The sequence below is a fragment of the Zalophus californianus genome, chromosome 2 (assembly GCF_009762305.2).
Source record: "Zalophus californianus isolate mZalCal1 chromosome 2, mZalCal1.pri.v2, whole genome shotgun sequence".
NCBI classification, from domain to species: Eukaryota; Metazoa; Chordata; class Mammalia; order Carnivora; family Otariidae; genus Zalophus; species Zalophus californianus.
Window position 1 is genome coordinate 126608752 of NC_045596.1, and position 26998 is coordinate 126635749.

The 26998-nt window shown below is 40.0% G+C and overlaps 1 protein-coding gene across 9 annotated transcripts in view; it reads right to left on the reverse strand.

Moving 5' to 3' along the window:
* The window catches only part of SH3D19 (SH3 domain containing 19), a 177803-nt gene that overhangs the window by 13566 nt on the left and 137239 nt on the right, over positions 1-26998 (reverse strand). For 8 of the 9 annotated variants that reach the window (XM_027598002.2, XM_027598001.2, XM_027598007.2 and 5 more), the window contains 7 exons: positions 19687-19794; positions 14798-14910; positions 9872-9933; positions 8042-8306; positions 5739-5807; positions 5428-5565; positions 1289-1361 (listed from right to left, as the gene is read on the reverse strand). In XM_027598002.2, the coding sequence (XP_027453803.1) occupies positions 1289-1361; positions 5428-5565; positions 5739-5807; positions 8042-8306; positions 9872-9933; positions 14798-14910; positions 19687-19794 (828 nt within the window). The remainder of the gene's footprint in view (positions 1-1288; positions 1362-5427; positions 5566-5738; positions 5808-8041; positions 8307-9871; positions 9934-14797; positions 14911-19686; positions 19795-26998) is intronic. The other variant, XM_027598006.2, reaches the window with a different exon arrangement.

Sequence of the window (26998 nt, forward strand, 5' to 3'; positions counted from 1 at the left end):
AAAGCAGAGCACAAAGTAACATTTACTTCTGTTCACTGAGGCAGTATGTTCTAGTGATTCTGAGAACAGATTACGCCAATCAAATTGACTTAAAAATATATTATTTTGGGGGGCATATTATTATTATGAGCTTCCTCTTTGAAGACCAAATTAGATGCATTTACCATGCATTGGTTGATAGGTAATGGTTAAAAAAAAAAAAATTGTGCTGGCCAACGGTTCCTACTGGGTCAATATAAACCCTTTGCTGAATACATAATTGAACAATGAAAGATTTTATAGACATGGTATATTATTCTCAATCATGCTTAAAAATCATTTTAATCTCAAAATATTTACTAAAGGACTACTACAGCTCTTTAGGAAGCAAATGTACTCACACTAAAATAAAAATCATTCTACCAAGTAGATCAAAAGAGGTGTTAAATAAATCAGGAGTTTATTTGTAGCCTTGCAATCTTGGATGTAAGAGGTATCTAAAAATTGATTACAGGGGCGCCTGGGTGGCTCAGTTGTTGAGCATCTGCCTTCGGCTCAGGTCATGATCCCAGGGTCCTGGGATCGAGCCCCCATCAGGCTCCCTGTTCAGCGGGAAGCCTGCTTCTCCCTCTCCCACTCCCCCTGCTTGTGTTCCCTCTCTCGGTCTGTCAAATAAATAAATAAAATCTTTAAAATAAACAAAAATAAATTGATTACAAAAAAATGTATATTTTCATCTCGTAAGTAACAGCTAAGCTGTATGTGCAGATTTTGCAACTCTTAGGAGAAAATTATTTCACTTTTTTGGTGATGGGTATTGAGGAGGGCACGTTCTGCATGGAGCACTGGGTGTTATGAACAAACAATGAATCATGGAACACTGCACCAAAAACTAATGATGTAATATATGGTGATTAACATAACAATAAAAAATTAAAAAAAAAATTATTTCACTTTTTAAATTAGAATGAATTTCACTGTAATTATTAATTGGTATGCACTGTTTTTAAAGAGTTAAAAGTTTGCAATTGGTAGGCAATTCGCTCTTTGTTCATTGTAAGGGAATCCCCCCAAACCCCCTCATTCTGCCTCCCCTCACTCTTTCTCACAGGGAATTTCAAAGGCAAGGGAATGCAGCTAAGCTCTCTGGAATGGCTGGGTACAATCGACCCTTCCTGAAGGCAGGGTGATAGATAAGATGGAACTCTGTTGGCACAGAAAATGAAGATGTCCTCGAGAGGTTAACTCAGGGAAGATGACTGCCTGGGGATCCTAAGGCTCTATAGCACTTGATTATTTATGTGCTTACCTGCTGGAAAATCATGAAGAACAACAGCATGAGGGGCACTACTGTCAAGAAGCTTCTGAGCATGGTTTGGATCCTGAGTGGGGAAAACAGGGCTTTGAGTGAAGTGTGCAGGATGGATCCTGGATTTGCTATTCACTCTGAGACCATTTTTTTTTCCCTCATTTGAATCCTCTTGACACAATTACATTCTGAGTACAAGATGCAAACCACACAGTTGAGCCAAACAAGGGAATCATTATCAAGTTGAAAAGGCATGTGTCCTTGCCAAGGGAGGACAGAAATAACGCTCAATTGTAACATCCCCTAGCATTTTTTTTGAAACCAAGAGAGTAAAATAAAAGGGAATTAACTTTCTATTTTTATTATTATTTTTTAAAGATTTTATTTATTTATTTGACAGAGAGAGAGACAGCCAGAGAGGAGGGTACGCAAGCAGGGGGAGTGGGAGAGGGAGAAGCAGGCTTCCCATCTAGCAGGGAGGCGGATGCGGGGCTCGATCCCAGCACCTAGGGATCATGACCTGAGCCGAAGGCAGACGCTTAACGACTGAGCCACCCAGGCACCCCTATTATTATTTTTTTTAAAAAAAAACTGGTACCATTCTACTCTGAAGTAGTGGTTTTTGATCTGTGTACCTTGCCAAGGTCGCTTTTTCCTTAAATTATGATCAGTACTAAATCTCAAGAACAGAGCCTTAAAAGTTGAGTCTTCATTAAAATGGTAAAAGAAGAAAGCTCTGCAATTTATACTCTCTTGCCTTTCATAATGAAAAGAGCTAATGACTTCCACAAAAGTATAATTCACAAAAAGTAAAATCTATTTCATTTATTACCACTTAACTGAATGCTTTCTCTAATTTGAAGGCCAACAACACTACTTCCCATGCCTCGCCTGGATTTTCTATTTAATCTAAATGGTTTATTCAACAGTAATTCTAAGTAAATTAGCAAAGAGAATTCAATATTCTCTACCCATGTAGCCAACTTCCTAGATTGGTTAGGGGAGAGCGTATAGTTGAAGAGTGACCTTTTCTCACTGACAAGCAGTTGTTATTCTTGTTTAATGTGAACAGACAGGGTTAACACCCTCCTCCTCCTCATCTAATCTGACTAAAAGGTATTATTTGGAGTTATAACTTAAAACTCTTCAACACTCGCAAACATGTGAACTAAATGAAGGCAGATTTATTATCTCATCTTTCAACCAAAATGCCCCCTGCAGAGGCATTCTGTATTCTCTCAAGTCAGACGAACAGAAATACTAATTGAGGCCAAGACCGTAATGGCTGATGGCAGCTCACAACACTAGCCTACCAAAGTAACCCTGATATTTTCTTGGAAGCTGCTCAGTGCTTTTCTCTAAGTAAATGAGCATGATGGGATTTTCAGGAATTGTGGAAAGAGCTATGAGGTATTTGCAGTCGGGAAGGGCTTTAAAAAACTATTTACTTCAGTTATTATAGGTGTGTATGTGTGTGGTTTTCATTATTTTTCTGATTTACATCTGTGGAAAAAGGAATGACTATTCAGTAAATGGTCTCAGGCTAGATGGCTATCCATTTGGAAACAATCAAGTAGGAGGCTTACCCCAGACCAAACACAAACAAGATTCTTCAAAGGGCCCTACAATCTGAGCATAACCAACCAAGCATGGGAGGGTGGATGAGGCGGGACAGTAACTTGAGCCTCCCAATTATGTTTCCCTTCTCTGTCTTCAATGCAAGGATTTCCTCAGCAAAGCTGCTATCAACCCGGCCTGGCAGCTGAGGGGCAAGAGACACAGGCTTCACAGGGCCGGCCACAAGGGGTCAGCACGACTCAGACCACGCCATCGGGGGGGGTGTCTGGGAGGTCAATCGAATATATTCCAAAGCTCCTTCTAATAGGACTATAATTGCTGATACAAACGAGTCATAAAAAATGCTAATATTTAGCGTGTACTCACTATGTACTACTCATCAGGTTAAACAGCTTATATGCATTAATTAGCTCTTCTAAGTTTTTAAACCTCTTTGAGGTATCATTCACAGACCATAAGAACCACCCATTTAAAGTGTACATAGTTTTTGCAAATTCACAGAATTGTGCAACTCTCACCAAATCTAAGTTTAGACCATTTCTATCACTCCCCAAAGAAACTCCCTCCCCATCAACAGTCACTCCCCCTGCACCTTCCCCACGGCCCTTGGGCAACCACCAATCTACCTTCTGGATTTACCTCTTTTGTACTTTTTATATAAATGGAATCATACAATAAATCAATTCTAAAAAAAACTCTGTGGAATTATCACAACTATTTCCCACATTAAAAAAATGAAGTTTACGGCGCCTGGGTGGCTCAGTCGTTAGGCGTCTGCCTTCGGCTCAGGTGGTGATCCCAGAGTCCTGGGATCGAGCCCCGCGTCGGGCTCCCTGCTCCGCGGGAAGCCTGCTTCTCCCTCTCTCACTCCCCCTGCTTGTGTTCCCTGTCTCACTGTCAAATAAATAAATAAAATCTTAAAAAAAAAAAATTTAAGTTTAGAGAGGTTAAAGAACCGTCTGGGGTGATGTATACTGAACTGAAACCCAGCTCGCTGGAACAAAAATCTTTGCTCACAACCAGGCCCTAGGTAACCACCTCCCACTTCCCATGATCTGAGACATGCAACCTCAACTGGTAATGTTCATTACTTTCTGTTTACTACGGTAGGGGAGAGTAGAGCTCATTTTTAGAATTTTTTACCTTAAAACTAGGCTTACAAATAGGTAAGTTTTATTTTTCTAAAAAAATATAACGCTAGCCATGGACCCAGAGTCTAAAGAAGGCTTCATTTTTGTATCGCCAGTAGTTGGCCAATGGAGGCCAGGTGTCTTCAAGTCTTTGGTACAAGGGGAAGGAAGGTAACGTTCAAAGTGGAATAAACTGGGACACCTGGGCAGCTCAGTCGGTTGAGTGTCTGCCTTAGGCTCGGGTCGTGATCCTGGGGTCCTGGGATCGAGCCCCACATCGGGCTCCCTGTTCAGTGGGAAGCCTGCTTCTCCCCCCACTTCCTGCTCTCTCTTGCTATTGCTCTCTCTGTCTCAAACACATACATGAAGTGGAAAAAACTTTGGACTGTTGTAAAAGAATAACTTCTAATTGTTTTTAGCTTTTTTTTTTTTTTATCAAGGAAAGCTTTTTGGCAGTACAACTCCTAGTATTACCCACCAGTGTGTTCTAGGAGAAGGACAGCTGTGACAGATGGATAATGCTGTACCAAAACGAAGAGAAAATGAGCAACAGGAGAACTTTTCCTGTGTGGACTAAAGTTAGAATTTCAGTATCCTAGCTGAGACTACTTTAACACATATCTTCTCTGCTCTCCAAAATACCAACTTTTACATTTCTTAGCAAACTTCAAAAGATAAACTGCCTTCTAAGTAGAAAGAATTGGACTAGATTTTGAAAACTAGGACAAATGGCGAACCAAATACTTCCCCTTGAGTTAAATGATAGGTGGCTATTATTTTTCATGTGTGCCCCGTTAACTACCAGATAGTGAAAATTTACCTGGATAACTTAAGAAGCTCTTTTACAAATATACCTCTATAATAAATCATTCAGTGCAATTTTTCTTGCTAAACAAATGACCTTCAACAATCATTGTGTTCTCCCAAGCTCCACAAATTCGTTAGGCCTACACTGTGACTTTAGGTTGTTGGATTACATTTCATTTCATTATTTTGAGCTATAATCAGAGAAATGAAGGTTACTCTAAGCTTAAATCTTAAAGGGAAGTGTTTCTTAATGTCAGACTTAGCATTTATAGGGCCCCCTTAAAAATAATTACTCATTCTGGGAGAAAACTAATCTCTGGCACTTTGGTAAACATGTTTACATTATTTCAAAAATAAATAGCTCTCGCTCTGGCCGCTGTAAGTCAGCATAAGATGAAGCAGGCTAACCACATGGTAGCCATTCTGTGTAGCAAAGTGATTAGCATGGCAGTGGCAAGTCTTTTAGAAGTAATTTATTCTTAAAATGAAATAAAACACTACCGTAATTTCTACTCTGGTTAAAATAAGCGTGCTAATAAAAACCTGAGGATGAGATATAATTAATAGTTCTATGAAATGTGCTGCCGTGTGTGATATGAGGGCTGTACAGTATTAATTCCTTACGTTTGGTCTGCTTCTAAGATGTTCAAGTGGGGTGATAATCTTTATCTGAGACAGGTGAACTCTGCCAATATCTTCTCCCTTTTGGCATTCCAAGTAATTATTCTCTGCTTGCTTCAGCATCACAAGTACGTCCCCACGCTGTAAGGCACAATACCATGCTCTGAGGCAATTATTATTTAATAAAACATTATTACTTTTTTCATATTTTAATCTTTGGAGCCTAAAGCATGTAATAACGTAAAGCACTAACAGCGGCCAGTGATTTTCTTTTTTTTTTTACATTAGTCGGTAAAGAAAGAGCTCTACTTTACCTTACAGGAGAGTTCTCCAGGGTTTTGGGAGACAATGTCTTCATTGGCAATTCCATGAGGCACAGACAGCTTAAACACAAACCCATAAAAGGATTATTCGCAATCATATAACCTCCTCATAAGCTGCTGATAATGTGGAGATTTCACATGTGTGCCTAATGCACAACTTCTCTAGCAGTTAAACTCTTGGCTTGGCTCCCTCAAGCTCTTGATCTGGTGGGGCCTGCCATTTCTCATGAATACTCACAGTCCTTGGGGATGTGCAGTTGAGCCCACAGGATGATGGCTTAATGTGGCTACAAGTGCCTTTTAACAAAACACAACCTGGAAGTTCTGTTCTGTAGGACAAAGCCCACCAAGTCCCCTGAGCATCTGGATCAATGCTCAGCACCTGACTTCACAGTCTGTCAGGACTGGTCTTTAATACAGGGTCCTCCATGGCTGTCTTCTGAAGGCTGGAGGGGGACTGGAGCCTCCGCCCTAGTGCCTAACTGACTGCTCCCATTTGCCTTGAATCTCACTTTCTCCTAGTCTCTTTGATACCAAGTGTCTAGTTAAACCTAGTTCACGGCCTGACCCGGGTCACTTCCTGGCCTACCCAGCTGTGTGATCTGAGAATGGCTTTTCTATCTGCAGCTCAGCCTGGCCAGAGGGCTCTGCTCCCAGCCTTGGTAAATTCTGGCTGATGAGTACAGGTCAGAGGGCCTATAAAATATAAAAGGCATACCCAGAAATGTGAGCACACAAGCTCACTTCCAACAAGGAAAGGGAGGCTGCTGGGACCCTTCGATCACTCAGAAGCAGACTCAAGAGTGCAAGGATGTGTGGCCCTGTAAGGCTGGGTTGGGTGCTGTTGATTCCCAGCATCTCTGTGAAGAGTCCCAGGCTCCCAAGTAACCAGATTCCTGATTAGCAATTTAATGAAAGGGTGGCCATGGAAAAAATGAGAGATTTAAAGAATTATTTCATAATGAAACACACTACTCTAACACACTATCATTCTGAATTTAACTCAAGCTATCCAAATTTTTTTTTGACATTATACAGCTATGCTAAGAACCATAAACAAAATATGGTTCTTCCTGAATGAGACTCTTAACATAGGATGTCCAAGGCAAGCAGAGACTTTACAGCTAGTAACACTACTCTTGTAGTATGGCTTAATGGCTAAGAGCATGGGCTCAGAGCCAGTTGACCTATGTTCAAATCTTGGCTCTACCATTAACTGGCTTTGTGACCCTCAACAAATTCCTTAACCTTCCCATGTCTTATTCTCCTCATTTGCATAACAGATTGTAACAGTATTTACTTCACAGGGTTGGTGTGAGGAATAAATGAGTTATTTATTACACATAAAGCATTTTGAACAATACCTGGCTCATAGTAAGTACTCAATACATCAGCCACTGTTCTTATTATTTTAAAGTCAAAGAACACCTCTGGGTTTTAACAATTAAAATTTCATCAGTTTAAATGAAAATGAGTATACTACATCTTTCTTATCTGTCTATACCCTTCCCTTAGGAGGATTAGAAAATCCTAAATGGCTTAAGGTGGAAACAGTTTCCGGCACAATGATGGAAATGTAGAACAACATCAAATTATTAATTGCTGTCCTTGTTAAAAGCCACTATCATATAATTGTTTAATAAAAAGTGAAAACAGTTGTTCTCCTCATTTTTATGTTTTGCACTTTATCAGGCTAACCTGACCAAAGTAGAGAGAGCACATCAGCTCCGTTTTCAAGTGTGGGAAATGGACAAATGTTTAAAGTCAAGAGATGAAAAAAAAAATTCAAAGAGAACAAAATTAATACCTCAATGATCTTGATTATTGATTAAAAACTTCTAACCAGTGACTGTTAAATGGGCCATGATAATTAGGTTTACAAAAGGGGAAAGTGAGGGGGAAAACCATCCATCCTAATGAGGAATTCCCTTCCATTGCACTTTAAATTTTAGTCTGTGGGCAAGGTAGCTATACCAAGTTATGAACTATAATATGTCAGAGCTACTTCCATCAGTATAGCCCACTGGGTCAGGTTTTTCAGTTTCTGTTTGGTCACGTCAGAGAGCAGGTTACAATCCCTGTCTGCCCTACTTCCTCTTTCTACATTTCTTCTAATAACGAAACCCTGCTTTAAAGACCTAGGTTTCACTCTGGCCTACTTATCTAAAGCCTTCTTTGCATCAAGGGGCGATTCCACATTCGTCTCATCGTCTTTTTCTAAGGAATAATGGATCTTTTATATACTTTACGACAAATCTTTTGACTAGAAACATTTTTACAAAAGCTACAATTACCATGTATTTCCTGTATAGAGGGTGTCCTGGTTTGGGGCGAGGGGGCAGCACCGGATCTTGAGTTTTAAAGACTTGACTCTTGGCTTTTGAGAGTCCAGATGCCAAGTTACTTTGCTTTTTCTGAAGATCCATGTCAGAAGAAGACCGATTAAAAGGCAGTTTTTTATTGGATGCTCTGGTTGCAGAAAGTTTGGGGGGAGGTGGTCTCTCAGGGGCTCCCTTGGGAGGAGGTTGTCGAGCTGGTATAACTTTTCCATTTACAGGTCTGAAAGTCAACGTGGTAGCTGTGAGTCCATGTTTGATCAATATTAGGGCCCTGTTTTATTCTTTATCACACACACACACACACACACACACACACACACACACACACACACACACACACAGCTTTCCGCTGGTGTAATATAATTTACTAAAACATGCAGGGTATGCTATTTTTGAGCAAATGACTGCTGCATTAAACATTATTAGAGGAAATGTCATGATGCTCCAGCTTCCTCTTATCTTGCACTAGAGATTCATTAGTTTCAGACAAACAAGGCTTTACTATCATGAGCTCTCTAAGGCCCCGTTTACTCTGAAACACACCATGACGACTTCAGGAGACTAAGCACTTTCTACCAAGAAAGTCTCAGATGAGAAGCTAATAATAAGTTATTAGGTATATCCAATGGGGTCTTATATGTAATTAGAAAAGGAACATCAAACTCCCCCAATATTCATGTTATAGGAATTATTATTAAAACCCTAATTTAGATTAATATAAAGAAAGCTAATTCTGAAAATGGGGTAGAACTATTATTTTGAAAGCCGTCCCTCAATCCCTATGATAAAAATAATTTCCAACATAGTAATACCTTCCGATAGCATCATAGCTTTTTGTTCAAAGAGCCCTGGAACTCAGGAGGGCAGGTAACCTCTGAGCTCACAAAGCCTGTCTCCTTTTAGAGGTACTTCCAAAATCCAGGCTGGTTTCTCATAACAGGGAGTGTGCGTGTGTATGTGTGCATATACACATTCCAGAAATGGAGTTGCTTTAGGTTCAGAAAGGAGTGTCATTCACTGAAGAAAAGTAATAAAGATCCATGTTTGTGCTCTGTGAGTTGTTGGATTGTGTGAAAAGGAAGAAGGGGCAGAGATTCCTACAACCTGCCATGGGAAGCAGACTAGAGGCTAGTGGTCTGGATGAATCTGTGAGTTCAATGCTTCTCCAAAATATCTAAGACCCAAACACTCAGTTCTGTTTAGTTTGTTTTGTTTTTAAAGATTTTACTTATTAGGGCGCCTGGGTGGCTCAGTTGTTAAGCGTCTGTCTTCGGCTCAGGTCATGATCCCGGGGTCCTGGGATCGAGTCCCACATCGGGCTCCCTGCTCGGCGGGAAGCCTGCTTCTCCCTCTCCTTCTCCCCCTGCTTGTGTTCCCTCTCTCGCTGTGTCTCTCTTTGTCAAATAAATAAATAAATAACCTTTAAAAAAAAAAAAAGATTTTACTTATTAGAGAGAGAGAGGGAGAGAGAGAGAGACTGAGCCTCATGCGGGGCTTGATCCCAGGACCTCAAGATCATGACCTGAACCGAAGGCAGATACTTAACCAACTGAACCACCCAGGCGCCCCAATACTTAGTTTTGATGATAGAAAAGAGAGTCCAGTCTCTGAATCATTAGGTTTTATCTAATTTACCCTTTTTTTAAAAGTTTATTTTTTTAGTAGTCTCTGCACTCAATGTGGGGCTCAAACTCACGACCCTGAGGTCAAAAGCCGCATGCTCTTCTGACTGAGCCAGCCAGGCAGCGTTTTACTTTTTTAAAAGTTTTCCCACACTTCACTTACCTTGGTGGCAACCTTGGGGGTCCTCGCACAGAACCTCCTGTTTGACCCGTGTGATCAGATTCCTACAATTACCAGAGAATGCTCTTTAGTTAAGGTTAATCTGAAACAGGAGCTTGTCAAGAGGAATTATGGACAACTTTTTGGCTATATCTCTACGGGGAAATGTAGCTGAGTTACAGAAAGTAGCTTAAGAGTTTTTTGTCTTAAGCAATATTAACTCATTACTTCTTCCTACCTAAGTTTTCAAGTCCTAATGTAAGTAAAACCAGAGAGGAGAACAGGGGGTCTGCTGCTGTGGACCGTAGCCTACCCGAGGGTACCACGTGGTTATGCACCCAGCAGATTCACAAGGTATGAAGGATGCTGCTAAAATCATACACAGTAGCAATTTAAGCACGCACTGTGGGGAATTAAAAAAAATATGTGGCCTTTATTTATCCCATGACAACACATAAGATATGCACTGCTCCTCAGTTTAAACATATAGTAAGTGAGGTGGTGATTAGTTTGTTTTGCTTCCCAAACAGGCAGATCTCTCATCACCAGGTGGCTTATACTTTGTGCGGTGGCTTTTGAACTAGGAGGAGGCAGAACATAAAAGGAGCTTAAAGGATGGCCTGAAAGGAAGGTATGTGAAGAGGATTAGAAAAAGGTCCAAGAAAGCAGAAAAGGTAAAGGAGAACTCAAAAAAGAACAGATAGGCAGAGCAGGAGTCTATGAGCCTAACAGCAGAAGGGAAAAATTGGAAGTATAGAGAACAACAGGAAGATTTCTTTAGGGTAAAGGATCCAAACTGTGCTGTTTCAAAGGGTTCTTCAAACATGGTGTAGCCCAAGGATTGGGAAATGAGTATAATACATAGGAAAAATGCTAGCCCTTTAAAATTACACTGCCTTTTTTTGTAAGGAAGACTGAACTGTCGCTTGGGGTTCTCTGGGCTAATTTAGACTGTTTTCCTCCTTCTCACCTTATGAATGAGTTAAAACTCACTTCCATGGTGCTTTAATTCAAACTGAATATTAACTTTTCCTTAAATACCGAATGATTAATTGCCAGTAACTGCGTTCATTTAAGTATGTTTCAAAATCCCATTTTTAAAAACAAATTAAGCTTGTCCTTAAAACTTGGTGTCACTAATGAGTTCAGTTAATGTAGTGAGGCGAGTCACCAGTGCATAAACCCTGCAATATTCCATAGTCTAATCCACGCCTTCTAAATACACTGCTGCCCATATTCCCCCCTCACTGACAAATACTGCTATGATTTTGAAAAAAACTCACTCACATCTTTGGCCATCTTTAAGATTAACAAACAAAGAAAAACAATCTAGCAGATAGGCAAGAACTCTTACTGGTTTTCTCAAAATTACAGTTGTTAGATAACTTAATAATTAAGGGCAAATTAAAAAAATAAAGATGTAGAAATTTAACAAAGTTATAGGTGATGTACTTTAATAACTACACACCAGAGAATCCTAATCTTGTGTCAAATACTAGCTGTAGTTTTCTCTCAGTGGTGTTATTTTTATGCAGGATCTTAAGCATCTTTTTAGTTTCTCAAGTTTTCTAAATGAGAAAATTTTAATTCAGGAAAAAAAAGAGGGGGGCGGTGGAGCCCTCCCACCGCCCAGGAATGTCAGGGCCGCTGTAGAAGGCACTGCTGTGTCCCGCACACGTAAATGCTGAGAAGAGAGGACTGGCTCCTGAGGAGGCCACTATCTGCCTAAGTCCAGCTTTATGCCCGGGTTCTGCCAACAGTCTTTGAAAGATTACTGATTAGGGATTTCCTCCTCTTTAATATTCTACACCTAACTGGAGCCTCTCTGCATCTGCTTTTTGCAGTTTTTCTTTAGCTCTGACATCTCTGAACTTTGGCTTTTGATGTGTTTGGATAGGCATTTTAGTTCTTGGCGAAGTTGGTCTTTCTGCATGTACTGTCCCCTGCAGGTGCCATCTTTTTGTTCATCTGCTTTGGAATGGCTTCTTACACTCCAACTTCAAAATAATTCCCCAGGTTTTTGCTGAACTTCAAAGACAGGAGGTATTCTTGTCTGTTGGAATTACTGAGCAGCCTCCACAAATGTTCCTTCTCTTCTTTCCCCAGGAACTGGTACCACTTCTTAGGTCCTGAGTTCAATGGCCAGCATCGAATTCCTTATACATACCAGGTGGTATTTCCTGACTCTCCTCCTGCACTGGTTGGCAGCCTCCTTGAGAGAAGATCTGGAAGCCCCAAGTTCCCACGGTGAGAACAGGAGACACGGAAGCATCTGCTCCTGTTCCAGGGGCTCCTAATGTTCCTTGCCCTAGAGTCCCTTGTGAGATTTTGTAACACAGTCATCTTGTCCTACGATGGAAAGTTCCCTGGCTCTCAAGGCAGGAGAAATAGTAGAGTTTTCATCCTGTGTGTCTCATCAGAAGACACAGTTGGCAAAGACCAAGCCTATCCTCATGGGTAATTACACTGGTGAAACAGTCTTCCTAGAGACCCTCCCCGATACCTGAAAGCTTTATGGTCTCTGGTCTACTGTTCATTCAGTAATTGTAATTCTCAAAGAAAAGGAATTTCTCAGGCATAGATTTGACTTCCTGGCCCTAGAAATCTGTATGTGTGACTTTAGCCAACTCATTTCACTTGTGGTCTGTTTCTTATCTCCTCTTGCTCTATTTTAGACTCAGTATGTCTCTATAGTACAGCACAGAATGCTTTGGCCCTCCTTCATAAACAGTGTACGACAGGATTTTCCTGTTCCTGTGAGGTACAATTATGATGATAGTACCCTTCCAAATGGTTTAGTTTATTCTAACTTCCTTTTCTTGGTTTTCTAAAATGTGGGAGTTGCTTTGTGGTCTGCTTAACACCAAATGTAATAATACCTAATATGTTAATAGAGCTTTATGGTTTACAAAAGCCCATTACATGACTTCATGAACGATATATATGCCTGCTCATCACCCTCTCACTCTCCTTTACAACCCTTTAGAGTAGAAGCCAGTAACCTTCTCAAGTAAATTTTCCTCCGCGGAAATTTGGAATTTTCTCCTATTCAACAACAGTATTGTAGGGACCCAATCATCCCCTTTTGGGCTTTCTTGGCCCAGTTTTAATAAAAATTTATTACCAAGTACTTTGAAAATGCAAATGATCACTAAATTTTAGCTCAGCCTACAGGAAAATCTCATTACCTTGATATTGGCTAATTTAATTTAATGTCTCCTTCAAAGAAATATCTTTTCACTAGATGGTTAGATGGGTTTGCATGTATAATAAGCATAGTTAATGCACAGTGTAAAACTATTAAGAAATTTGAACTGAAAATTTGGTTCAAAGACATTAAGAATTCGTTCCTTTGAAAAATTTTTAATTTTGCTTTAAAATTTTTATTGAATAATTAATATATAATATTGTCTTAGTTTCAGGTATACAACATAATGATTTAGTATTTATATACATTATAAAATGGGCACTACAGTAGGTCCAATTACCATGTGTCGCCAAACTTGTTACACTATTATTGACCATATTCCCAATGCTGCATACTACACCCCCATATCTTATTTATTTTATAACTGGAAGATTGTACCTCTTAATCCTCTTCCACCTATTTCATCCATCCCATGCCCCCACCCTGCCCTCTCCCTTCTGGCAACCATCATCATTTGTTCTCTGTACCTATGAGTCTATTTCTATTTTGTTGTTTGTTTTGCTTTTTAGATCCCCCATATAAGTGAAGTCATACAATACACTTGTCTTTCGCTGCCTGACTTATGTCACTTAGCTTAACACCTTCTAGGTTCATCCATGTTGTCATAAATGGCAAGATTTCATCTTTTTTTGTGGCTGAGTAATATTTCATTGTACATATATAGCACATCTTCTTTACCCATTCATCTACTGATCGACACTTAGATTGCTTCCTTATCTTGGCTACTACAAACAATGCTGTGATGAATACAGGGGTGTATACATCTTTTTGAATTAGTGTTTTCACTTTTTTTTAAGTAAGTACCTAGAAGTGAAATTGCTGGCTCATATGGTAGTTCTGTTCCTAAATTTCTGAGGAACCTCTACACTGTTCTCCCACAGTGGCTGCACAAATTTACATGCCCACCAACAGTGCAAGAGTGTTATCTTTTCCCCACATCCTTGACAACACTTGTTAAGGAACTTGTCTCTTTTTAAACAAACCTTAAAAGATAATCTAGCATATAGGAATTACAAACAGTATGGGGAAATGGTACTGAGGTTGGAAATATATATATATATATATTTAAAACTTGTTGACTACCATTGTTAACAAGTCCACGGTGAAGTGCTATTTTTTAATCAAAAAAAATAATTTTTCCTTAAATTTCAGATGAACAAATTCTCATGGTAATTATCTTAAAATTTTGTCACTAGGAGGGGAGGGGGGTGGAGGGATGGATTAGCCTGGTGATGGGTATTAAAGAGGGCACATTCTGCGTGGAGCACTGGGTGTTATGCATAAACAATGAATCATGGAACACATCAAAAACTAATGATGTAATGTATGGTGATTAACATAACAATAAAAAATTTTTAAAAATTACGTCACTAGTTGGGTATTTTAAATAAAAACTGATGACTAAGTCTACTTCCACAAATATTAAAGGTTTTTAGAGATTTTCAGTAACTTCCTCATTATTAGTGCCATTTAAGGCAATGTCATTATATCAGTATAGGACAAATTATTTTATGATGAAGTACAATGAACTGGCCTAATTCTTTTGTTCTACAGGAACTTAAAAAAGATTGAACATCACATTAAATAAGTACGTGGGACTTAGAACTGGTTTGCAATAAAGGTCTTTATGTGACCAACAGTAAAACAATTCAGACATCATAAATTTAAAATTAGCACATAGCTTGGTCGTCGATCTAAGACAATTTATAAGGACCACTTACCAAGTTTCTAGTTCTGTCAACAGAACTGAGTTTTCCAGATACCGTACTGTAAGTGTTTCCAATAGGTTTTTCAGTAGGGAGAGGAGGTGGGCTTTGTGGATCCTCATGTAAACCTGGAAAAACAGCAGTAATTCATCAATAATTTCTGGCCTTTGGGGATTCTCAAAGATGAAATGATTCCAGCTTGGTTCCTCAGGAAAAAGGCTATCACAAGAGATCCACACAAAGAATGGACAGCTAAGTAAATGAGAAAGAGCTAGGAAACCTCAGAAAACTGATGCGTTAGGATACATCAGTTAGTTTCACTGAATGTTGTATAGAGTAAAAGTAATACTAAATAAATACAACAGCAGCTAGCATTTTTGAGAACCTTCAACGCACCAGGCACTAAGTTAAGGCATTTTGTTTATATACATTTCTCCAACTGATGTCTATGTGCTAGATCTGCACAGTTCACTAACCAGTCGTCACATGTGGTGATTTAAACTTAAATCTTAAACAAAATTAAAAACTCAGTTCCTCGGCTGCACAAGCTACATTTCAAGTGCTCAGTAGCCACATTTGGCTAGCGGTTACCATAATGGACAGCACCGTTATGGAACATTTCCATCTTTGCAGAAAGTCCTATTGGACAGCACTATGATGGATAATAACTTACCTATATTACAGATGAAGAAGCCAAAGCTGAGAAGAAAATGAATAAGCTATTCAAGGTCTTAATGCTAGTAATTGTCAGATCCAGAGTTCTGAACCCTAGAGCCTGTGCTCACTATACTACGGCATGGTGCTTCCTAATAAGCTGCGTATCCGGACTTCCTCCACCCAAATAATTAAATGTGTTTTCTAATTCATTAGTTCCAAATAACGGACTTAACTGCCTTCATTTTAACAAACAGTATCTTTACATCCAAAACTCAGTGATAGTATACCCCACTAACATATTTTATTCTTTTAAAGATTTTATTATTTATTTGAGACCGAGAGAAAGAGAGAGAAAAACAGCATGAGAGGGGAGAGGGTCAGAGGGAGAAGCAGGCTCCTCGCTGAGGAGGGAGCCGGATGCGGGACTCGATCCTGGGACTCGGGATCATGACCTGAGCCGAAAGCAGTCGCTTAACCAACTGGGCCACCCAGGCGCCCTCCTCCCCACAACATATCTTAAAAAGAAGAAAAAGATCGGATTTCATTAGTGACAGCTAATTAAAATCTATATGCAAAAACACTTGGAGAGAGGAGGACTATAAGATACCAAAGGAAGAGGGCGCCTAGGTGGCTCAGTTGGTTAAGCGACTGCCTTCAGCTCAGGTCATGATCCTGGAGTCCCGGGATCGAGTCCCGCATTGGGCTCCCTGCTCGGCGGGGAGTCTGCTTCTCCCTCTGACCCTCTTCCCTCTCGTGCTCTCTATCTCTCATTCTCTCTCTCTCAAATAAATAAATAAAATCTCAAAAAACAAAAAAAGATACTAAAGGAGGTGAAAGCCACCTTTTACACAGATTTAGACACTTAAAGGAGATGGGATTTTTTTTTCATTCTTTCAAAGGAACACTCTCTGCTCTCATTTCACATGAAACACCTATAAACCAGAGGATGATTTGTCAGGTTCCTATATTACCTACAAGCAGGAAAACACTCTCTAAAGGAGGAAAATACCCAGACCAGCTGCTAGGAAAACAACGATATAGAGACAGGCAAGCATTCTTAGCAAGAGGCAGAGCTGCTCTGGAACGAAGACACACAAGAACATTTCAACTCAGTTGCCATCTTGAAGACTCTCACTCTGGTACAGTTTTCTTTTCTTTTCTTTTCTTTTAAAGATTTTATTTATTTGAGAGAGCGAGCGTGCGCGCACATGAGAGGGGGGAGTGGGAGAGGGAGAAGCAGATTTCCTGCTGAGCAGGGAGCCCGATGCGGGCCTCGATCCCAGGACCCTGGGATCATGACCTGAGCCAAGGCAGACGCTTAACGAATGAGCCACCCAGGAGCCCCCAGTTTTTGTATTCTTATAAGGAAATGATATATCACTTAGGATACTGCACTGCTGTGACAAACAAGGGTACAAAGTAGTAATAATATGAAAGTAAAGAGAAAATACCTTACTGGCAGGATGGGACATAGGGACTATCAATTATGAGCGTGTGGGATAGGTGGAGATTTCCAATTTCAAAGCATGTGGTCAGTGGAGGTCTCAATGAGAAAAGTGGCATTTGAGCTAAGACTTGAAGGAATGGTAAAGGAGGGAGCCACGCACCTATCTGTGAAAAGGACATCCTAGTCAGAAGAAACAAGTCTCAAGGGGAAAGAACTGACAGGCTCACAGAAGACGAAGGAGTTTTGCACCACAAAGCTATTCCTTTCTTCACCTGACTGTTCCAAGTTCTTCCAACACCGAGGAACTTTTTCCTCCTCCACAGCATGTATGAATTGCTTAATAACTGTAATAATACAGTGCTAGGGACTGGTTTTTGATATAAATAGAAATAATGCTCTAGAAACTGACATTTCAGTTCTTCCACATACAGCAGTTAGAATCCAACTTTCTAACAGTTCCCAGAACTCTGTCAAAATAATAAATAAAGGTGCTTCCTCAATATATCCTTTACAGGATTCCAGGACTATTAATCCAATTTATAAGTATGCACACAAGAATAAACATTAGCAGGCCTGAGGCTGCTTATGCTTAGAAAGGCCTGCTTCAAGGGTGGGTCCTTGCTGGCATCTGGGAAATTGGGACTTTGGGAAGGTTCCCACCATCCCCAGAGCTCATAAAATGAAGAATTTGGTTTATGCTAAATATCTGCTTTCCTTCTGGGAATCTGAAACTTTGGAACGTGCCAAAATTCCAAGAGGTGCCTATGTGACCAATCCCTAATAAAAACCCTGGGTATTGAGTGTCTAATGAGCTTCGTTGGTTGACAACATTTCACCTGTGTTGTCACAACTGGTTCCTGGGGGAGTTAAGTATAGCTTTTGTGATTCCCTGGGAGAGAACACCTAGAAGCCTGTGCCAGGATTCCTTCTGACTTTGCCCGATGCACCGTTTCCTATTGCTGATTTTGTTTTGTATACTTCTGCTGTAATAAATCACAGCTGTGAACATAACTAAATGCTAAGTCCTGCCAGTCCTCCTAGGGATCATCAAACCCAGGGGTCTTGGGGACCCTGATACAACAGGAGAATAAATTTAAAAGTAAAAATTTTATTACTTAAAACCTACATGAGCTTCGGGCAATATTTATTATCATCATATTTCACTATGCCTGTTAAAATCCAGAATACATTTTAACAAGGTAACAGCAAGCAGGCAAACAACCCAATGAACTATCATCTGTGATACTTATACAGCCCACTGTGTCAAAAGAAATATACCACCAGTTCTTTAATATACCATATAACCTCCTAAGAAGCGAGAACCCACCAGAATTTGGTACCCTTGACTTTTTCTCCTCCTCATTCTTCATAGTAACTCAGTTTAATCTTCTCACCATGTGGCTTAGAGCCATCAGTTAATAACAAAACACTCAAAAGACCAAAACCAGTATGATCGCTCTGGGTAGTTCTTTATATAATAACCAAACCCCTGAACGAAAGGGGTTTCATGGCATTCCAAGGTATGACTGCAAAATAACCTGGGGATGCTATAGACAGGTGAAGGACTGGGACACGTGATCTGCTAATAGGAGGAACAGAGTGAGAGGTTCTCCTGTTACATAAAGGCAAGGATGCATCTGGACTATGCAAAGGCACTGAATGAAATGAAATGAAATGATAGCAGAAGCTCATGGCGAAAGCTGTGCTGTCACTCCGAGCAATGCTAGGAATGGATTTGGAACCCACCATACAAGCATGTGTGTGCACACGCACACACAGATTTACACATACCTTTTAACAATCTTCAGGGTCTAAAATAAATGGGACTGGCCCTCTTGGCTTCTGTCTTACAATAATATCAGATTTCTTTGCAGTCCTTATAAAAGCTCATACAAAATTTCATTTATTGTACCATTAAAAAAATCAAGTCAGGAAATAATATCAAAATGGAGTGTTACACTGATTTTAAAAAATTTTATACATTGTTAACGTTTTTATAACTCTTGGTTACTGCTCTTCACACAATTCATACATACTTATACTTAGATTATGCTGTATCCAGACAGACACAACTTTATTTGCTATCAGTTTCACTCAGAGTTGACATCTGAACGACGTGGGGGTTAGAGGTGCTGACACCCTGGTGCAGCCAAAAATCCACATGTAACTTCTGACTCTCCCAAAACTTAACTACTAAGAAAACCATAAAGATAATACATTTATAGTACCGAACTGTAAAAAAAATCTGTGTATAAGTGGACCCACACAGTTCATACCTGTGTTGTTCAAGGGTCAACTGTACTTTCCCACCATCTTTACCCGAAACACTAACCAGATACTACAACTGTTCTAAGTTTCAGTCTCCCTCTATTCTCTCTACCTAGAGACAGTGGTATAGACAAACGAAATCCACATTTACTGTACCAATTGTCTAAAGAACTGTGAAAAAAGAACTTTTTTTTTTTAAAGATTTTATTTATTTATTTGACAGAGAGAGACACAGCGAGAGACGGAACACAAGCAGGGGGAGTGGGAGAGGGAGAAGCAAGCTTCCTGCCGAGCAGGGAGCCCAATGCGGGGCTCGATCCCAGGACCCTGGGATCATGACCTGAGCCGAAGGCAGACGCTTAACGACTGAGCTACCCAGGAGCCCCAAGAACTTGTTTTTTATAACTCCTTTGACTATAAATAATAACAAATGGCCAATCACACGTAATTTCAAAAGCAGACATTGACAAATAAATATATATTTCTCCCAGGCTCTTGGAAAAGCAAAGAAAGAAGGCTGATTAATGCTTACATTTTCCTGGTTTGGCTGGAATTCGAATCACAGTGGGCTTCCTGGTGGGTGCTGGTTGAACTGCTCTTTCTTTTGTTGGTTCTGTTTTTATGGGGAGCTGAAAGGGATCTAATGAAAAACACAGTTTATTTTGCATGTCTTAGTTAACATGGACTCAAACAAAAAACCTCATTCATAATTAAAGAGTCATATTTTCATGCCCCAGGGAAAACTATTCATGGATAAACAAAATCTCAGTTTGCAGAGACAAAAACAAAGTCGGAGCTCATGAAAGGAACTAACTTGGTGCTCTGTAAATAATTCATGTGGCTTTTCTTCCTCTCTGATGAGAGATATCCAGGACAATCTAGAATTACGTAGAAGCTATCTTTCATGGGAGTACAATCATTTCATAAGTGTCGCCTGAATATGAGGGGCAATTGAAACGAGGAGCCAATTTCCCCCCTGTTGTGAGGCCTCACAGATCCCCCAGAAAAGGTCTTTTCTCCCCCACACTCCTGTGCCTGGCCCAGAAAACTGATCCATAAGGCTCACCAAGAGCCCCCATCCTACCCAGCACCGTGCCTGAGCGTCAGTCGTTTAGTAAAACCACACTTAAGTTAACATGAAAATGGAAAGTGTTTTATCCTGGAAATGAAAGAAGACATCTTCCTTCAAATATTTAATTTAGGGGCAAGGACACCGGCTTGGCATTTCTCCATCTTAACGGATTCATTTAAAATTGACAATATATGCTCAGAGAAAGTATTTTTAAACAAAGACATAAATACCAAACTTGTTTTTTTACTGAAAGAAATAGTCTTTTCTTTTTCTTTAATGTAAATATTCTTTTCAGTATTTTGGGAAATGGTCATTTTCCCAAAGATGAGAAATCTAAAAATAAATAGATTAGCAAAAATAAAATAAACGCTGTATAATGGATACTCTATGCAGCACACAGGCTCTCTGGAGGCCTCCTTTGCCCTTAATTCTATAAGAGGCAGAATGAGTATATGCTGTAATTCTGCACCTGTTCTATAGACTCTTCACTATAGGGAGATACTCCCTGTAAAAACAACACACACACACCATAGCTCCTGTGATGAACAGCATTCATATTCTGCCGATTATGAGCTGTAGTTTGAGAAGCACCTTTCGCTGACTAGCTATTTTCAGGACACACGAAGAGCTGAGCTAAGGATAAGAAAGCCATTCAGCCCCCTGCTACCTGACCTTCCCTCCCCCCCCAGCTCCCAGGCAACCCTACCATTATCCATGCCACCAAAGGCATCATCACCCACTCACGAGCCATTTGCTCACATGTGTATGTCTACCATGTGCCAGGAACAGTGCTGGGAGGGGGGAGATAACCATAGTAAAGTACGATCCCATTTTATTATCTACCACCTAGGAATGGCCCTCAGGTGGCGTGCCAGGTAAAACAATTATTACTAGACTACTGAGAAAAAAAAGTATATTAGATGACTCTTTTATGGAAACCTGTCTATTAGCTCATAAGGGAGGCAAGTCTTGTCTAAGTTCAAAAAACCAACTCAGGATTATCCAAACAGTATCAAACTTGAAAAAAAGGTTCTTGTAATACTATGACCTTCTTCCACTGTAACCTATGTCCTCACAAAACACAAAGTTCCTTCTTTTAGAGCTAACTAAATTTTAAAATTCTGTATTTTGTTATAGCATTTCTTACTTCAAAAGTAGTATTTATTGTAAAAATGGGAAACATTAAGAAATCCATGCTGGAAAGTCTCCTGTAATCCCATCCCTCCAGTAATAATGAAAATTTGGTGTATCTGCCTACATATTTTTTATGCTACTACATGTATTATTACGTAGATATTTTGATAAACAAGAAAAACAGGATTTTATATCCTGCCTTATAATTTGCTTTTTCACTTTTGTTCACTCAAAATTGATTGGATGTCTGCTACAAATCAAATACTACTCTAGGTGCTGGGAATACTTCAGTGAACAAAGCAAAGAACCCTGCTCTCACGGTACATACATTCCAGGAGGGAGATGGAGATAATAAACAGTAAATATAATAGTAAGTAGCTCATCTGGTATATCACGTGAGAAGTACTACTGAAAAAGGAAAAAGTAAAGCATGGTGAGAGACTTCTAGGTGTGGGGAGAATGGAAGGTTGCAGCATAAAACAAGAGTGCAGGGGTGAGGGAGGGGAGCTCTCCACGGCCATCTTTCCAACAGCTGGATTTTACACATTCTAATAGTTCTTCCAACTTGAATAATATGCACCTGGTCTCTGGGAAGCAGCAGTGCCAATGGATAAAAAGGGGTATGCACACTTGTATTAAAGCCCATTACTGCAAATATTACCTGCCTGTGAACTCCCTGAATCATCTATTCTGAATGATACTAGCTAAAGTGAATTTGAGGACTTTATGTAATCCCGGCACGCATTTTATTCAAACACAGAAACACAGTATCTTTCTTTTGTGTTTATCTTTCCTTTCTATTCTTCTCTCTCTCCTACTGCCTTACCCACCTACTTCCAAGGACCCAACTTCCTTCCCCCCAGCTGAGGCAGAGACTGGACTGTCCTCCCTCCCCCCCAATCTTGGCTGTCACATCCCATTCCTTCGGGGCTCTGTTTTCTGTCGGGACAAGGACCAAAAATTCAAGAAAAGGATTAAGGCTGGTGACTGTTCACCGTGTTCTACCTTACAAGTGGCATTTCTGCTTTAATAGCTGCTTCTGCTACCTATAATCTTTTGGTTATTAGTATAGGCTTTTAGTTGATGTTTTTCTGGGTGGTTGTGGAGGGGGAAGAAAATCTTGAGCATGGGATGACTTCAATTATTTCCCAACTCATATTATATTCTGAGCCAGAATGCCACCTACACTCTCTCACATTCCAGGAGGGAGGGCATGAATAAGGGGGGCCGGGAAAGGAGAAAAGACACCAATCGATGCCTTGAGGGGCCAAGCACAGGAGCATCCAAATTATCCTTGCTGTTGGAGGACTGGCCTCAAGACACCTGCTCCAAATCCTGCACACTGTGCAAACCTCACCTACTGCATGGAAGGGTCCAGTAATTATTATTTTTAAACCTAAAGGATTTAAATTGAAGTGGTATAGATACAATTTATGTAACAAAGTATTCAGAGTGTCTTAGTTACCCACTCTTTCTCGGTCTTTATTTTTAATATCATTAGCTACTCTTTAATAATTGGTACTCAGATCGTGTAAAATTATTCTACTACACATGTCTCTGGGGAAAAAAATGTTCTTTCTCAATACAGTGAAGCAAGGAAAGTTCTAGTGTTCTAGTACGGCGGGCTGTTTGGCAGGAGTGGGTCTATTTAATGACCTTCCTCAGCTGTGCTCACTGAGTTAGTGAGCTCAGCATCTGCCTCTCTGCCTGCGTGCCGTCTGGGGCTCTAATCCAGACGAGGTGTGCGGATTAGTGGGGAGGACACAGAGCATCACTTCAAAAAGAAGGTGGAACCGGAGGCCTGTTTTTTCATCTTGATGATGGTGTGCAAATCTCTTTAGCTACACAATATGAAGTTTATTCTTTATGTCTGTTCATGAGCAAGGTATTTTTTCTCACAGAAGAAAGTGGGCAACATACAAAGCAAGAATAGCATCTCATGTTTGGGAACTCCAGGCACTGCCACGCAGGAATCTGGGTCACTGGTACTATGAAACTATTCCAAGTTCATAAGCTTTGACCGAGTAGTCTCACTTCTCGAAATTTATTCTTCAGAAATAAGAACACTAGCAGAAATGGCAATGTTTATGAGAGTGTTTACTACAGCATTTTCTGTAGAAGAAAAAGAAATCCAAAAAATTAAAAGTAATGTCCATGGAGAGGGGAAATGTTGAATCAACTGTGATACACTCACACTAATTAGACAGGTACCAGGAAACAAGGAGTTAACTCCTTGACTTAGACCGACTGGACCAAAAAGAAGTCCATAAATCTCCCTGTTAAATAAAACAACAACAACAACAACAACAAGGGTATAGTATAATAAAAATATTTGTAAAAAGTAGGAAAACATACATGTATGTTTGTAAGCTTTGGTTTGAAATGTTCAAAGGCATGGAAGGCTACATACAACACTGTTCACACTGGTTACTCTTGAGGATGTGGATGGACTAGAGGGAGATAATTTTTTTTCTTTTACCAAATGTTTGTATTGTTTAACTTGTTACAGCAAACGTGTTACTTTGTAACTGAAAAAATCCAATAAAATAGATTCAACCACAAGAAGAAAAGTTAACAAGATGAAGCTGAGAAATAACTCCCCTGCCAAGCAAACCAAACCAAAAACCACTTAAAAATAAGGGGGGGGGGGGGAGGGAGAAAAGTTTAGTCCTTTTAGTTGCTTTTTAAAAGCAATAATGGTCATAAAATTTTCCATAAGGTAACTAGAAAAATAACTCTTTTTTGATTCTATTTAATAGGATTTAATGCACATATGTTTTTGAATGTCTTATTTACACGTATGTAATTCAAAATAATTAGCTTTTATTTATAATCTTGAATAAGAGCAATTTAGAAAAATCATATGCTATTATTTTTAAAATTCCTACTCATCACAAAGACTGAGGATCAGTGTGATCTCTCTCTGTGGCAAGATGACAAGAGCTATTTTTCACCCTAATTCTACTTACGGTTAGCAATTTCAAAACCAGGTTCCCCATCCTCTCCTGCCAAACCAGTTCCCTCATAAAGAAAACCTGTTACTGGCTTTTTATACATCTTTCCAAAGATACCACGTACGTGTGTGCATTTGTGTGTTAACATAAACAGTAGCTAAAGTATCATGAATACTAACTATACCTTGCGTTTTTCACCTAATAATATCTCGGGGATTGGTCCATAGTAGGAAGTAATAGGGGGTGTGCCTCCTTTTTAATTAGCACACAATCGTCCACTGTGCAGATGTCCCATTATTTATTTAAGCAGTCCACTGGAGGTTATTGCAATATTCTGTAGGAGAAGTCCTTCATTTGGGGTCCAAGAATGGGCCCTTGAAGCTCTGGAAATGGTGCACACATGAGCTAAAGGGCTGTTTTAAAGAGAGGTAAAAGATTCGCAGGATAATCAGATTCTCAGAGTTCTGTGATTGCCAGAAGGCGTTAAGAACCACAGTGCCAGGGGCGCCTGGGTGACTCAGTCGTTAAGCGTCTGCCTTCAGCTCAGGTCATGATCCCGGGGTCCTGGGATCGAGTCCCGCATCGGGCTCCCTGCTCCGCGGGGGGCCTGCTTCTCCCTCTCCCACTCCCCCTGCTTGTGTTCCCTCTTTCGCTGTGTCTCTCTGTGTCAAATAAATGAATAAAATCTTAAAAAAAAGAACCACAGTGCCATGACTCTCTCACAGAGTTTGGTCTTGTTTCTACAGATAAAACGCAAAGCATCTCAAAAAAAAAAAAACCAAAAACAAAAAAAATCTCCTATTCAAATCTAAGGAACATCCATGGCATTTTTCTCTACCTTTATTTGCCGTAGTTATTCTGCCCTCCTTCTAGCCCCTCACACCAAACCAATGATTCCACACCTGCTGCCAAACAAGCAGCCCCTTTTACACCTCCGTCCACATGGTCTTCATTACTGGGCTGAGAAAAACACTGATGGTAATGTAGTTTTCTGCCCATTACCTGTCTCTCATAATATGCTTGTCATCATAATTAGTTTCACCAGCCTTGGCTTGCTTTTCTGTCATTTCTTTCCCTTGAGTTCTGTTAACAGCAGAAATTGGCTGCTAAACTATTATTCTGGTCTGTGTAATGGGGCTGACAGCAGAGGCATTCTGCCTTTTTTTTTTTTTTTTTGACAACTGGGTATGATTTGTAAAGGTGTAAAGAGGAATTGCTAATACTTCTCAGCTCCATTTACATTAACCTGGAAGGCATTCTACCCAAGAAATGAATCCAATATTAAATTGCTTGTTTTATGAGTTTTCCTTTAATAATTTTTCTAATCTTTACAATGTTTTCACAGCTTCAGTATTTTCTGATCTCTATTTCCTGAGATTAATATGGAAACTTCATTTTATGAAAACTGCTTTATTAGATTTTCTTTCTTTTTGAGGGAAGGAAAAGGAGGGAAGACATATTTGTGAGTTCCTCTCCTTTCTCTCGTGTCCCTCTCTCAGTTTCTGACTAGTGCCAGGATTTAATCATCTTACTTAATCATAAGGTTTCACAAAGAGACCATGATCCTTTATTTACAAAGGCAATGCTATTGATACACCATCAAAAAGTCACAAAGCCCCAAATCAATAAACAAACAAAAATCTCTCTACATGCTGAGGAATTCAGAGGTGATCCTAAAGGCCTCTGGAGGACATCAAGCAGGGCAGCAACAAGGTCCAACGTACACTCTAGAAACATCCCTTGGGTAGCCATAATATGGAGGATGATGGGTTTGAGGCAGAAGTCGGGGCTCAATTTAGGAACCCCTGCAGTAACCTGGCAAAAGGCCTAACGTGGGGCAGTACAGGGGCACAGAAATGAAAGGAGGACTCAAGAACTACTTAGAAGGTTAAACCAGCAGGAGTTGGTACCTAATTGCATGTGAAGGGCAAGAAGTAACAATAATTACTACTTAATGAGCACTTACCATGTTTCAGACAATGGGACAGGGCCTTCCTGCATAATCACATTAATCCTCGTACTGCCTCCATGAGTAGTATTATTACCATGTTTTATAGATGAGGAAATTGAGGCACAGTGGGGTAAATTGCCCAAAGTCACATAGCAATTAAGTGGTCGGCAGGCCTGTCTACCTCCAAGTCTAAACAGCCAGCCACGGTGTGACATGTAGAAGACTCGGAGGTGATCGCCAGGATTCTCTAAGGAAGGCTGGGTATATGGTGGCGTCATTAAGTGAGGTGCAGAAAACAGGAAGAGGAGCAGGTTTAGAAAGATGACAAAGTAAGCGTTCAGTGTAATTCCACAGTCGAGAGCAATGGTTAAAAGTCTGGTAGGGCAAGTAAATTACACATTTTGCTAAGAGACTGCCTACATAATTAAATATCATGCAACGAGGTGGTAGAAATCAAGGAACAGAAAAGGCTGAGTATGAGGCCTGAGACTATATTCATGTTGAATGTATACTGTTGACCTTCTTTTGGAAGATGACTATAATTATCTGTTTGATGACAGGGAATAAATTCTCAGCAGTTACTAACCAAGTTGCCATCTCCATAGAATCCAGCAGTTTCTACAAAAGGCGGTGTTTCTTTGGCTTGTGCTGCTTCCACCCCTTAACAGCTTGCTGTTGTTAGATTTACCACCCCTATCCCACCCGGAACCTTGTTAACACCAAAAAGGTTTAA